Genomic DNA, 14,794 nt, shown 5'->3' on the forward strand with positions numbered 1-14,794 from the left:
AGGACTGCGCCAGTGTTTTAATCTAACCATAGAGAAACTGAAAGATGAAAAGAACAAATTAATACAAAGTGATGAGTTTCCCTAAAGGTTAATGTAGTAAACTTAAGAAACTTCCCTTTACTCTGAGATTATATCCATGTTATTTAAATAAATTCCCTTGTAATGACATAATGATCGATGTTTCTTTAAAAAAAAATCCTTATTTTAGCCAAATATATTTTTCCACCTTAAGTCAATTTATACTTTTAGTTTTGGAAATTTCACTATTTTGAGAAATCTAGAAGTTTAGGGACTTGCATGATAATGTTTAACCCTCAAATAATATGAGGTAGATTATATTTATTATTATTATTATTATCACTTTACAAAAGAGGAAACAGTCTCACAGACATTGTTTTAATTTGTCCAAAACATCCAACTAGAAGTGTCAGAATCACAACACAACCCATGTCTGCCTGATTTCAGTGCTCATGCTTCTTACCACTGTGTTATTCCTTTGGGTATCTAGGTCCATTGAAGGAAGCAGAAACCATTCTAGGTATTGTAAACAGAGGGTATTTAAAACAGGTGATGGAAGAAATGAGTAGCCAAATTAGAGAGAGGAGTCAACCCAGAGATCAATATCAGGAAGTCACTACCATCCCTAGGACTAGAGAGACCCAGAGAGGAGGTGGTGTTCCCATCTGAGAAAAATTACCTGGATGGGTCTAGATTCCCTCCAGGGACAGGGTGCTATTCGGGGTGGGGGCAGGGTCCATGGAGCGAGGAACTGCCATTGCTGCCAAAGATGCTACTTGAAACAGAGAGAGAAAACGGGGGGAAATACCCTGGCTTCTTTCCTCCTCCTGCCCTGCTTCTTTCGTTAGTGCCTCTTATTATTAGGCAAACCTACTCAGAAACCAGAGAACGTAGGGACTGGGAAATGTTCCTTGTGAAACAGAGTCAATGAAGGGAATGTTGGGAAATGGATAAGAGAGCAAACAGATAAACAACCAGTATATTATAGCCTAAATATGTATTAAATTATTTCAGTGTACCTTTTACTATGGCAGTGAGGTCTAGAGATACTAGAAGGAACTTTTCAATATTAACAGTGTAAGAGAATTTATTTGGCTATAGGAGGAGGATGGGCATGTTTCCATTTCCAAATGACCTTTAAAGCAGAGAGAGGCAAAAGAAATAAGGGGAGAATTTTGGTCTTGGGGTAACCCTGCCTTTGAGTATTTTAGGTTCTATAAGGGTGGCTGAATTAGATGTTCTGGGCCAAATAAGGTGACAGAGGCCAACCATGGCTATCATTTCTGCCTCTGTCATTGTGTCTCCTCTCCTCTTTAGAGGAACAGTCACTTTCTCCTCACTCTCTCTCCCTCTCTCAGAAATTTGGAGTTGCGAAGGACAGTTCCATATTTGTGGAGTAGAATGATGGATTCAGCGACCGCACTTTATATAGAGACTTGTCATGAATAGAGACGAGGACCTCCCCACCCCCTACTCTCCAATTTCCATTTGGAGAGAGAGATTGTTACTAGTGTTTCCCCTGGAGGAGGTTGAGGGCTAAGTAGGAGCCATTGAGTTAAATAAACAAAGTAAAGTTAGGAAATTATAGGACAGGTACTCCAGTTTTAACTTTCTTGGTAGTAGCCATTAAAAAGAGAAACCTCCTGGGGCTCCTGGGTGGCTCAGTTGGTTAAGTGTCTGACTCTTAGTTTCAGCTCATGTTGTGATCTCAGGATCGTGAGGTTGAGCCCTGCCTCAGGTTCCTTGCTCAGTGTGGAGTCTGCTTGAGATTCTCTCTCTCCCTCTCCGTTTGCACCTCCCCCTGCTCTCTTTCTCTCTCTATCAAATAAATAAATAAAATCTTTAAAGAGAGAGAGAGAGAGAAACCTCCTTTCTAGGCCACATTTCATATCTTGCTTGAAATCCAAGGTTGAATTTTACTTCTGATGTACTGTTGCAATTGTCTCAAATCCAATTTACATCTGTTTCTGTTTTTACTGATTGCTTTATTCTTTTGAAAATCATCTCATCCCATCACAGGATGAAGGAAAGAACATTTAGAAACCAGATGTTATATTAACCATAGCCATTATCCTTTATTGGATCCCAAAGAGATTTAATCTCTATCCATAAACAGGTGAGGAAGACACCAACTTTCAGCTCAGCTTTACACTTTAAAGATGCCTCATCGAGAAGAGGGCAAAGGCTCTGACATCCACCTGCCATTATGACCCAGAGAGGATTGTAATTGGTATGTATAGCCCAGTGGTTCATTTCTAGCAAACCCAAAGCTCCCCTTTATGTAACAAATATTTTATGATATACCCTCTGGTGTCCCAAAGAGAAATTTATAGATAATGCTGACATACACAATTTCAATAAAAATAAAAATGATGCCTGAACCATAATATAAAGGAGAACTAAAATGAAAATAGTTTATAATAAGATAACATGCATTACAAGATAGAAAGGCTCAGGCACAACTCCATTAGAACAGGTAATGAAGTGGTCAGATGTTTACACTTAATGTGGAGAATCATGAATGTTACAGCTGCAAGCTGACTGATCCGCTCAGAGAATGGAGAGATTCAAACAGCACAATTAGCATTGTTATCAATGATGTTTTTTTCTAAAATAGCGGACAACACTTGGTAAAGTTCCAAATGAAATAAAGTACCACCTTCCTCTTAATTTACATGGTAATTGCATTCCTGGAAAATTCAGTTTGTATTAAAATCATGCAAAAATACTTTGAGTTTGTAAGTAGATTAGAGTTATAGCCTAGGCTTAGGTGATTACAAATAGGTTTGTCATCCACATGAAATGTCTGAAGCCCTAACCCCCTGCCCAATTAAATGCCAATAATGCCTTCCTCAATCATCATGAATGACAACCCCAAATGTCCCTACACATTTCCAAAATGCCATCTAGGGCTAGCATTATACCCTTTGGAACTCCTGAGAGTGGGATAACTAAGGCCCTTTTCGAAGGGCAGAGATATAAGAACATGGGTCTCATGAAACTCACTCCCCGAATCCACAGTTTTGTCTGTGGAAGCCCTGATTCAACCTTGATACCACACTGGCTTTGACAAACTGTGAAGAGAACAACAGGCGTATTGTTGCCAAAGCTCTTGGCAAGGTTCTTCATCATCAGCTTCTAGTTTTACTTATGTGGAAATGGCTTATTTCTGGACTGTATAAGGACCCAAGTCACACCTCCTCACTGAGGAATCCTGAGATTGGTTTAACATCAGATATTATATACACCATGTAAAGGTCTATCAAGAATTGACATTGCAGTGTGAATGAGCAGAGAAATGGCTGGAGGTAAGGTTGAAAGCCCAGTTAGATACATTAGTTGTTGAGCAAAAATGCTTATTTATCTTGATAATATAATATTCATAAATAGTTTATCACTCAAAGGTGCAATTAGCTATATTTCTGCCTGTAGCATGTAAAACCAAATTTTAATAGGAATAGATCTGTCACCATATGGAACTGTCCTTGTGTCTGGATTGGGGCATGAATGGCAAAGTACTAAAAACACAGGTTTTGATGTCCTCAGACCCAGATTCAAGCCCATCCTGCCTGTCTGTGACCTTAAGTAAGTTACATAATGTCTTTGAGTCTCCATTTTCTCACCTGTAAAATAGGGTTCATAATAGTGCCTGACTCATAGAATTTTTGTAAAGACTAATGAGATAATAGAGGTAAACCACTTGGCATAGTGACTGACCCCTAGTAAATGCTCAGCAAATATGAATAGTATTTTTATTTTATTTGTTTTTTGGGGGGGAAGGAGCAAAGGGAGAAGGAAAGAGAATCTTAAGCAGGCTCCATGCCCAGCATGAAGCCCAACGTGGGCTCAATCTTACAACCCTGAGATCATGCCCTGAGCTGAAACCAAGAGTCAGATGCTTAACTGCCTGAGCCACCCAGGTGCTCCCTCCCACTCCAACTTTGCAAGTTCTTTCTAAGGGAGAGGATGAAGTGTTGGATAGGAAGTAATTCTAGGGAGAGTTTGTTGAATGGAGGAAGGAGTCTTACTAAAATGACAAGAGACACATGAGCAGCCAGACTTTCCTTAATGGATTTTAGTTAACAGTGATGTTTGACATTAGCAGCCAATTTCTGCCGCCTGCTTTATTGCCTCCCACTTCATCATCCCCAAAACCTTTACTGAAAGGCTGTGCCCAGCTTAGCCTAGCATGAATAAAGGGAGAAAAGTATTGTCTAGGGAGAGAAGCAATGCAGTTAGAAGCTCATGGCCATAGGCAGCAAGATGCTGAGCACAAATAGGACAAGGAGGTCTGGAGGATAGGGTTAAGGAGAGCTGTGGGGACTCAGGGAGTGACGGGAGTCACGGTGAGCTGCACGTGGGAAAATAATAAACTGGTATAGCTAGTAGTTCCTTAAAATCAAGTACAAGTCTCCTGAGTCTTTTTTATATTTAGGTAACTTTCCAAATAGTTCATGGAAGTTTTAAGAAAAGGAAAATAGAATGAGATACTTTCAAACAACAAGAGGGAAATTATTAATCTTTCCACCTTGTGCTTCTACAAATGCTGCTGTGAGTTTGATATTCAGTAAAGATTTAGAAAGATTTATTGAAATAAAAACTCAATGCTGAGAGACCACATTCTTATGAAATCTCACAATATGGGTAAATATTGAATGCTACTTGTATATTATGTGCCCTATTTGATAGAAAATCTTTTCCCAGACCCTTTGTGTCATGGATTATAACTCACCGTTGGGTTACAGTGAGTGGGGTTAGTTAATTACACCTGCTTTATTGTTAATGCATATATCATACAATTCATACATCTCTTACATAGTTTGTACAAGCTCTTTCAAACATTTATTTTTAAATATAATCTGTAAATTCTATAAGATATCTCCATTCTGGTGTATGATTAGTTTTATTTTTCTGGGTAAGTTTTCTTGTTAATTTGTTGCAGTGACCTTCATTAATAAAAATGCTACATAACAATAGAATTCTTAAGGAATGACACATTACACCAACATTGTCCAAAAGAACTAATTAATCAAACATGATTAATTTTAATGTAATTACTAAAGAAAGATATATCATTTTATTATGACGCTCTAGCCATACATTTTTCCAAATATGCTTACTTAACAGTAAATGTAAGATAATGATTCAGTTAGTTACAGTTTTAGAAGTCATTAGGATCGATATTTCTCTGCCATAAATGAATAATGATTTCAAATACAATCAGAGTTAATTTAATAAAAAATATGCTTTTGAAATAAGATAGATATAACGAATGACCAATCATTATTTTCCGGTTTCAAAGTAGCAGGGAAAAATTCAGTGTCTGTAAGTGTACTTATCACACTTGGCCTGTAAGTGTGATAAAACCATATGAAGCAAAACACATGATGTAATCCCAGTTCTCATAGTTCATTAACTCTCTTAGTAACAAGAGATCTGACATGGTATTTGGGGCCTTTATGTAAACTGAATACAAGCTGCATGGTGTTTGAAAGTTTTTAATATTTTGAATAGACATTTTAATGATACACAGACACAGATAAGAGATGTGAGTAGACAGTTTGAGGTTTCAGAGTCCCTCCTGCAGTGTGTTTAGCAGCAGGTACAAGATAAATATCCAAACAAAATCAGATTAAGGGATTAACAGAAGTGACTTTGCTCTGGGTAGGTAAATGGGGCCAGTGGGTGACTTCGAAGGGATTTTTGAGTTTTGTTTTTATTTTTCCAACTTTTACATCAGTGCATTTTGGGCAAAAGAAAATGAATAATGTTTACTTTTAGGATGCAGTAGGTCTGGGCAATTAAATAAAAGGCAGATTCTAAGGCTTGCAAAAGGTCATTCTGAAGGTATCAGATGATTCAGCAGGGATAAAGTAGGAGAAACTATCTCCATCTTAACTCACATTTCAATTGGTCAGTTACATTTGGACTTTTGTGTTCCCCTTTTAAAATTAACATTTTTTTTTCCTTCAAAGACCCTATCAATGACAGCTGAAGAATGGGGAGAAAGAGGGACCATGTTTAAGATCAAGGTGTAATCATAAATTAAGAGGGAACATGTGGAATATATGTTTTTTAAAGAGGTCCCTAAAGGGTTTCAGCTTGGTCACCCCTCTACAAAAATTTGAGGCAAATACTAAATGAATAAGGACTGGGAGGAATAGAGACAGTTTCAAAAATTCCCTGGGCCTCTGTCTTATCTATGAGAGGTTTCCCCCAAAAAAGTATTGTTCTAGATAGGACTTGGTTATTTCAATTGGTATCTTTATCCTGTACCATATGCACTTTAAAGCTTCAGACAGTCCTCTCATCTCCTTTTTTTTTAAATAGAAATCACACAAAAAAGATATCTATGTATCAGTTTCTAACACCTAACAGGAAAGTCTTTTAGAATATTAAAATAGCAATAAGCAAATATGTACTATAGGATTAAACACTAGCATTTAAACAAACCAAAAACAAAAAATCAACAAAATTTTCTTCTTGTTTTTGCTCCCTCATATTCTGAACTTCATGATCATTGCAAGAGAGGGGCATAAAGAATTACAATTCTTCTATTAAAATTTTTTTAAATAAATGATGCCATAATGACGGATAAATCAGATTTATCTTTTGAAAACATTGATGGGAAAGCCCAGGTGATTTGAGTGGGAATGCTCTTTCTTATGAAGAGAGCCGAACAGGAACTGTCTCTAATAAATTAGTACACTCTTTTAAGATTAAAAATAGCAAAACCATTTTAAATAGTCTGATTATAGCTTCAACAAGTCAAACATACACTTCTATCTAGCCTATAGTTTTAAAGAGTCTATGTGGGTTTAACTTATCATCCCTCATTCCAATATAAAAAAAGAAGAAAGAACCAAGTCATTTTTGAACATTAAGATATTCATAAAGACTGTATAAAGTAAAAAACAAAACAAAACAAAACCCAAAAACGAAAACAAAAACAAATCTTCACAGATTGTTAGCCATCTCTTTCAACGATTTCTCATAAATTCTTCTCTTTCCTTATCAGTAGATAACCCCCATCTCATAAGGAAATACTTTCCAACACTTCCTAATGAGATCAGTGATTGCTTTTTATGAGAGCTACTGCTCTTTGAGATGTTTAGATGAAGGGAGAGTATCTTCTATAAATCAGTAAATGCCAAAGAATGACTTAAGGGGGATGTGGCAGAAGCTATTTTTAGCAGATTTAATCTATGCATTTTTTCTCTTTGTTTTTATTTTCTCCACTTGCTGAATATCTGTTTTAGAGCAGAGAGCACAAAAATCAATTTAAGTAACTTCATCATGTTTTGTTCTGCCATTTGTGTGTAAGGCCCTTTTTTTCCCCGTGTATACTCTATGCTCTTGATCGAGGTGTTTGGATTGGATAACATATTGCTAATTTTGCTGAGTTTGAGAGCCAGCAGAATAACAGAGCCTTCTAACTTTACAAAAATTCCATCTTCTGTCCCTACACCCCCAAACTCACAATTTGGTGAACAGTACGCTACTTGTGATAAAAAGTTGAAAGGTGGTGGCGACTAGACCTCATGCTATTTTATTAAGCCATCTATCTATAGAATTGTTGTTTTCATACTTTAAAAAAATATGTCTATGCTTTCTTTTTTTTTCCTTTTTTTTTTTTTTTTAGTCAAGTACTTTCTTAAAGAAACAATAGCACCACATTGGCATAGCCGGCCAAACAATAAATGGGAAAGCAAAATGTGCTACATCGTCCATTTAAGCAGTCTCCCAAGTGCATAAACTAGTAACAGAAACCCTGGAGCCACAGTGCATGAGATGGTGTCATCTACACAAACATTGACATTCCAAGGAGGGGATGGATTCTCAAGGGAGGCTTGGCCTTTTTTTTTCCCCCCCAATAAGTTTTTTCAAGGAAGTGATTTCTTCTCAGTATTCCATTGGACTCTTAGATTGAGTGTTTGTGTGTGCACGTGCGCGTGCCTGTCGGGGGGTGGGTGTTGCAAGTTTTTCTTTATTTCTAGAAGAGTGGATTCTGATGGAAGGATACATTAACTTTTTCAGTGGATCTTCCTCATCTTAAGGTGTTCAAAAGATACTGTAATGTTATTTGGGGAACTGGGAACTGAAATTTGATCTAGGTATTCAGTATTGTCAGTTAAATTAAAGCTAAGCTTGTAAGCTGAAAGCTTATTCTTACCGATATTTACAGCTTTTTCATAAACATTTTGAAATTGCCTCATTTGAAAAATCCAAAGCAAAGCTTATAAAAGTTTTGAGATGTGAAATTTTAGGTGCTCCTTTCTATTGATCCTGGGTCATTCTGCTGTAGTATGTAGATCAACTGATTTTTGAGGTTTTACATTGATTTGTCTTCCAGTTTTATTTCATTTAAAAATAAGATAGTGAGTTAGTATAATTAGTTAATTTTTAGTTCATTGATTTATGATACAGTTGGAGAGGATTATGTGTCAGAAAAAATGAAGAAAGATAATATAGCTTTGCATATTTAAGCTTTCCTCACTAGGGTAGTTTTGGCTGTGAATAGAATTATTAAGTGAATCAAATAAGTCATAGATACTCTTAGAATTACCATATCCAACTGTGCCTGGAAACCCATAGGTCTGCAGAAGATTGCATGTAAAGTGTTGCTGGGAGATAGCAATTTTAAAAGATATACATGAAGAAAAAGAAATAAAAACCAGAAGGGCCATTTTGGGAAGATAGGTCCAGCATCTAAATCCACAGAACACATCTCTCTGAAAAACAGATAAAGGGCAAAAATGACTTCTAGTTTCTTTTACATTTGTCTATAGTGATCACAACATTGCTCAGTATGACAGAGGTGCTCAATTCAAGTAATGCTGAGGGTCTGAGGGTTTAAGCACTTATTGGCTGAGCAAGGGTACCCACTATATAGGGCTTCTTTTTGCATATGTTTGAAGATCCAGGAAGTCTTAGACGTTTTCTGATTTCTGAACCTTGAGGTGAAACAGTGGGATGGAAACTAAAGATGCTATTCTGGTTTTCCATGCACAATTTCCAAGAACAAAGAAATACACTTTGCATGAAGTAATCAAGCCTGGTGGCTTTTCACCAAAAAGTTTGAAGGCAGATAAAAAGATCTGAATGATGGATGATTCATTGTTCTAATAAGAAAATCTTAAAATGTAGATGGGAAACATTTTCTAGGTCACCATGGGCCTATCTTCACTGTTGGATTTTCTTGATATCAATTTTCAGTTGAATGGATAAGATGCATCCGCAGAGGGCCAGGGGTCACTCTTGTCAGCAGACATAAAAGAAAATTTCTAGTTCTAAAGGAAAATTTTGCCTCTCAACTAGCAACTCTAGTCAAGCATATTTTAACAAAAATTTAAAAAATGTATATGTATATGTAAATATAGCTAAGGATAAGAGCAAAATTTATTAAAGAAAGTGATTTTGTGATTTTTTAGAATAAGATATTATTTCAATATTTGAAATCCTGGGCCATTTTTTTAGGTTACCCAAAGAGAAGGAATAACTATATTGTTCAAAATGAATAGAGTATCATTTATAATTTTACAAAAAGTATTACTAGATTACTAGTAACTGCCTGGAGGAGTCAATGAATGCTAACAGATGGAGTAGTCCCTCTTTCACTGGTGGAAGTCTTTTTTTTTTCTTTTTTTCTTTTCCTTTCTCTCTTTGCACTTTGTATTCATAAATCCAAATGCAGAATTCAGATCTGATTGTAAATCAGGTATTTCTTACTTATTTTGAAAGGGTTTTAAAAGAGATGGAGCTGGCAGCTTTTAACAACTAGATAGTTGAATAGTTTGTGGGATAGCTACATTGACAAGAATTAGCACGTCAGGAACATTCAGCTGATCAGTTTCCTAGCTATGACGTGAATGGGTTGTTTCTACAATTCCTTGCATCCCAGCAGCTGAAGGGCTCTGACCTTGTGCCCTTATAGCAACCCAGGATAAAATCTGGAGCTTTATCTTTGTAATCTTCATACCACCCCTGTGAGGTAGGTAGATGGCGTTTTGCCCCCATTTTGTAGATGAGGAAACTGAGGCACAGAGAGGTGAAGTGACTTGCCCAAAGTCACACAGTGGTGAGTCCGTGACAGAGTCGGCAAATGTTTATTTCTTCAGTGAGAAATAGAAGCCAGGACTGTTAAATTCCTAGCCTTCTGCTTTTTCCACTCCTCTCTGGACTCCCCAATCAAATTTGCATTAGCGGACTTTGTGTCTTAAGTTTTTCTTGGAAGGGATCATTGGGGGAATTTTGCCTTCTTTCCCAAATGGATGGATTTTTAGGACCCTTCTCCTTCATATCATCTTTGGCTCCAGGCTTCTTCTGTTTTGCTTTCACCTTTTACCGTTTTGGCCAGACTCTTTCATATAACAAACTACAAAATAGCACCATTGTACTAAAAAACAGAGTTTTACATACTGTTTGTGATATATCCTGTATTCTTGATATGCTAAATTTACATAGTGCTCTATATGGAAAAAATAAAAAGAGAGAAGTTACTAATCAGGTTGCACATTAACTCATCATTTGAAGGAACTGTTGAGAGTTTGAGACTTTCTATGCTTAAAACATATGCCTAAAAATGATTGGCCTCAAAATTTTTTTTAGCAAGATGTGGAAAAATAAAGCTTTGTGTCTAAAATAAATGGATCCAACTTATATTTGGTACAAATGCCACAGATGGAATCTTTTGGGTTAAAATCTTTTGGGTGTGCTACTTGACTGCTTGTTGCTGCTCTTGAGGAGGCCAAATTTGGCAAATATAAAGATGAAGTGGGGGGAGGGTGAATATAGACAAACAAGATTATCAGACACTGTAAAACAAATGGCCTGTGTTGCGTAGAAAGAAGTGCAAATTAAAAAAAAAAAAAAAGAATAAACCACTTAGACAAGACTGCTGAATGAATGGCTCCAGCAGCCAAGACTCAGAAACAAATTTAGTGCAACTGGATCTATACAACGCCCATGCATTTGTGGCTCTTGAGAAGCAGGGACTAAGATATATTTATATATATATTTTTCTCTATAGAACATTATTGATAAAGGATCAACAGCAATCTACCAACTCCAGGACCATTTTTGCAAGGTGCAAAGCTTTTAACAATCACTCCTAAAGACAATGTTGGAATGTTTACTTGCGTATTTCATTGGGGGGAATGCCCATCTTTTGAAATGTTATCAAACTTATTTTTTTTGGTAAGTCTTCTGATGTTTATCAGGTAACTCCTACAGAGCAAATGATCCTGCCGGTGGCATGTCATTCTTCACAATTCAGGAATGTCTTCCTACATTCTGTAGTTCTTGTTTCCTGCACTCCCTCTACTTGCGTTCTTCAAATGTACTTCCTAAAAATAAGGGAGAAAAAGTGACATTAATTTGATGAAGTTTTATGTACCCTACTCATCTATTTCTAACACTGGGTCTCAACCTTTCATATTTGATGCTTTATCAGTCAATCTCACGGACAGCTTGAGCCTGTTTCTTTTCTAAGAAAGACATATGTAAGTAGATAGGCCTTTAGTTTTTAGTTTAGTCAAACTTTACTCAGGCTACTTTTATGTGCCCCTGGTGTCATGGGGACTACAGATTGCTTTATAGTCACACAGAAATGTGTTTCTATTCATCTGCCACTATCGTGGATTCGTTGACCAGAAGGAGACTGAAAAATCCAGAATTCTGGCCTGTGGCATCTTTTCCTACTAAGAGGGGGAAAAAAAAAAAAGGAACACATTCTGGGATCATCCTCTGTAGTTTTATTGCATTTTGTTTTGGTTTAATTTTTGTAAAAAGACATTTTTCATTTTTTTTCTTTTTCTCCTATGGAGAAAGGGAGAGTTTTAGAAGTAGAAGATTGGGAAGTTTTATAATTGACTTAGAATCTGTAAAATCACAGACATACTGAGCTGGGTTCAAATCTTGACTCTTTCAGTTTTAGTTATGTGAACTTGTGCAAGTGGCAATCTCTTGTGTCTCAATTTCATCTATAAACTAGCATAATAATAGTTCCTACCTTGTAGGATTAAGAATTAAAGAATTAGTACCTAAAAAGACTTATAATAGGCCTGGCACATGGGAAGCACTACATAAGTATTAGTTATCATTATTTACTTATTATTATTATTTCATCTTTATTGGAAACTATTCCTGCAATAAAAACCCTGCATTCCTTGCTTTGGTGCTACCATTCACTTATTAGCAAGCAATGCTGTTATCCAAGGAATATTGAGTTTTGCTTAGAATAGAAGCCCTATATAGTAGAGACCCCTCTGTCTATTCACTGTTATATCCCTTTCTCTAAAACAATGCCTGGAATATTGCAGTTGCTCAATAAATAGCTATAGAATGAATTAAAAGACTATACTGGGCCCTCTAATAATGTGCAGAATCAAGTCATTATACTTTTCCTATAGTTATTATTTTATCCTTGAATATATTTAAATAGCAAAGTTTATACAAATAAGAAGATATGGATTAAATCCAGGAGGAAATGGCATCTGCATGCATAAACATAAGGAGCTTTTTCTCTTGGTTTCACCTCTAACCAGGAGGCCCTTAGAGGAGGACATAATGAATCATTATTGGTACAGAATAAAGTTCAAGAATCCACAATATCCCTTTTTCCCAGAACATGTTTTCATCATGACCAAAAACAAGAGTTCTCACTAAAGGTGTCTGGAATCTCCAAATTCTTCCTTCTGGCTAAAATAATGACCTCTCAACCCAATCATTCTTAGGAACTTATAGGTCATTGTAAAGGACTTTGGAAACTGTTCAGACCTGAGACCTGCAGGGTGTGAGAAGCTGGGACAGAATCGACTACAATCCCTGGAAATAATACCTATTGGCTAAGGCCCATAGGGATTTGGTAATTTTTCTTACACATATTTTTCAGCTCTACCTGAAATGTTAGAGTTATCAAGTCCTTCAAAAAAGCTAGTTAGCACTTTGTACGTTGATGGTCAATATCCTGTACTGACTAAATAGAAGGAAGATAGTTTCATTGTGTAAATATGTTTATTAAAATAACTAGCTCAGTGGCCATTGAAAACTCATGGGAAGAAGTTTGGCATTTGTATAGGATAGCTTGAAATGCATCTGTTTAAAATACTGGCACTTTTCCCCCAGATACCATACAACTTTACCAAGTCCATTTAACATGCATTTGTTGATATAAAAATAGCCACTGTTAAGCTACCAGTAAATTTATATTCCTAATCTTACATGTTATTCTGCATTCTTTTTTTTCTTTTTTTTTCAGATGCATTTTTAAAAAAATTTTATTATATTATGTTAATCACCATACATTACATCATTAGTTTTTGATGTAGTGTTCCATGATTCACTGTTTGTGTATAACACCCAGTGCTCCATTCAATACGTGCCCTCTTTAATACCCATCACCAGGTTAACCCATCTCCCCACCCTTCTCCCCTCTAGAACCCTCAGTTTGTTTCTCAGAGTCCATAGTCTCTCATGGTTCGTCTCCCCCTCCGATTTCCCCCCTTCATTTTACCCTTCCTACTATCTTCTTTTTTTTTTTTTTTTAACATATAATGTATTATTTGTTTCAGAGGTACAGGTCTGTGATTCAACAGTCTTACACAATTCACAGCGCTCACTATAGCACATACCCTCCCTAATGTCTATCATCCAGCCACCCCATCCCTCCCACCCCCCACCAATCTGCATTCTTAAAGGAGTTCTCCTGAAAAATGGAAGAAAAACAAATGGGGCTACAGAGTTGGATCACTATTGTCCCAAACTCCTTGAAACATTTCTGTTTAGTATGCAATGAACCCTGCAGATGGTATGTGGCTCATCAAAACCCCCACATGGCCATTATTAAGGATACCACTTCTCTACCAAACTACTAATCAAATTAAATAACAGATCTAAAAATATGCTAATTTGAGTTTGCCTTGTTTTCTCTTTAAGAGGCATAACAGCTTAGAAAAAGATTTTAAGAATCTGGATAATGAGCACACTAGGAAAAATGCTCAAGAATGAAATAGTAACAAATTAAAAGATGAGGTGTTTAATCTCCAGTCTTTCTCTCAAGCCAAATTAATCCCAGATTTACAGAAGAAAAAATTCAGGTATCTTCTATATGTCTGTCCCTCTTCAAATTCATGAAGGCTGTAACAAAAAGGATTGAGGTTAGATTGGTCAACCATATGGATCTTATCCTTTTCCCCAACAGAGAGATTCTTCTTCTTTTCTCTCAAAGCAGAGGTGTAAACTGTCAATCTGAGCACAGGGATCCTCTGGCCTATTTCTTCTGTTTCAGCCTTGCAGCAAAGCCACGGGCAGAAACTAACTTGAGTAGAGCAGACACTGCTCCAAGTAGCATGGTTCCCATGCACACACGCGTAAGGTGGAGGCCATTCAAAACCAGCTGGGATGTTGTCTGGTTTGCATTTGGCTCCCTTCCCAGGCTCTCACATGTGACTTCTTTGTTGCAGACAATGACAGTGACAAAACAAAAGCACTCAGGGATTTGGTCTCAGTCGCATCTGTTGCTTTGCTTATTGTCTTAATTTAATTACATTGGCCACCCTTGACAATGGGCAGCAAGTGGAGGCATGTTAGAAGCAGCCGGAACTGGCACCCACCTTCAATGCACTTCTTGAAGGGTTATGAAACTGTCCCACATTCAGCCAAGCAAAAACTTTTCACTTCAACAGCTTGTCCAAGACAAACAAACCAGCTGACACTGTTTCTAGTATGCAACTAGACAGATTTTTGAAAGGAAAACAGTAGTGAGTAAATATTGTTT

General features: G+C 36.7%; 1 protein-coding gene across 3 annotated transcripts in view; it reads right to left on the reverse strand.

The window, feature by feature from the left end:
* Positions 1-7,642: 7,642 nt before the first annotated feature.
* Positions 7,643-14,794, reverse strand: part of IGF1 (insulin like growth factor 1) — a 74,282-nt gene continuing 67,130 nt past the window's right edge. For all 3 annotated transcript variants that reach the window (XM_032416599.1, XM_032416600.1, XM_032416601.1), the window contains exon 4: positions 7,643-11,363. In XM_032416599.1, coding sequence (XP_032272490.1) covers positions 11,304-11,363 — 60 coding nt within the window. In that variant the 3' untranslated portion in view covers positions 7,643-11,303. The remainder of the gene's footprint in view (positions 11,364-14,794) is intronic.

This window comes from Phoca vitulina, unplaced genomic scaffold, assembly GCF_004348235.1.
Source record: "Phoca vitulina isolate PV1807 unplaced genomic scaffold, GSC_HSeal_1.0 scaffold19, whole genome shotgun sequence".
Taxonomy (NCBI): domain Eukaryota; kingdom Metazoa; phylum Chordata; class Mammalia; order Carnivora; family Phocidae; genus Phoca; species Phoca vitulina.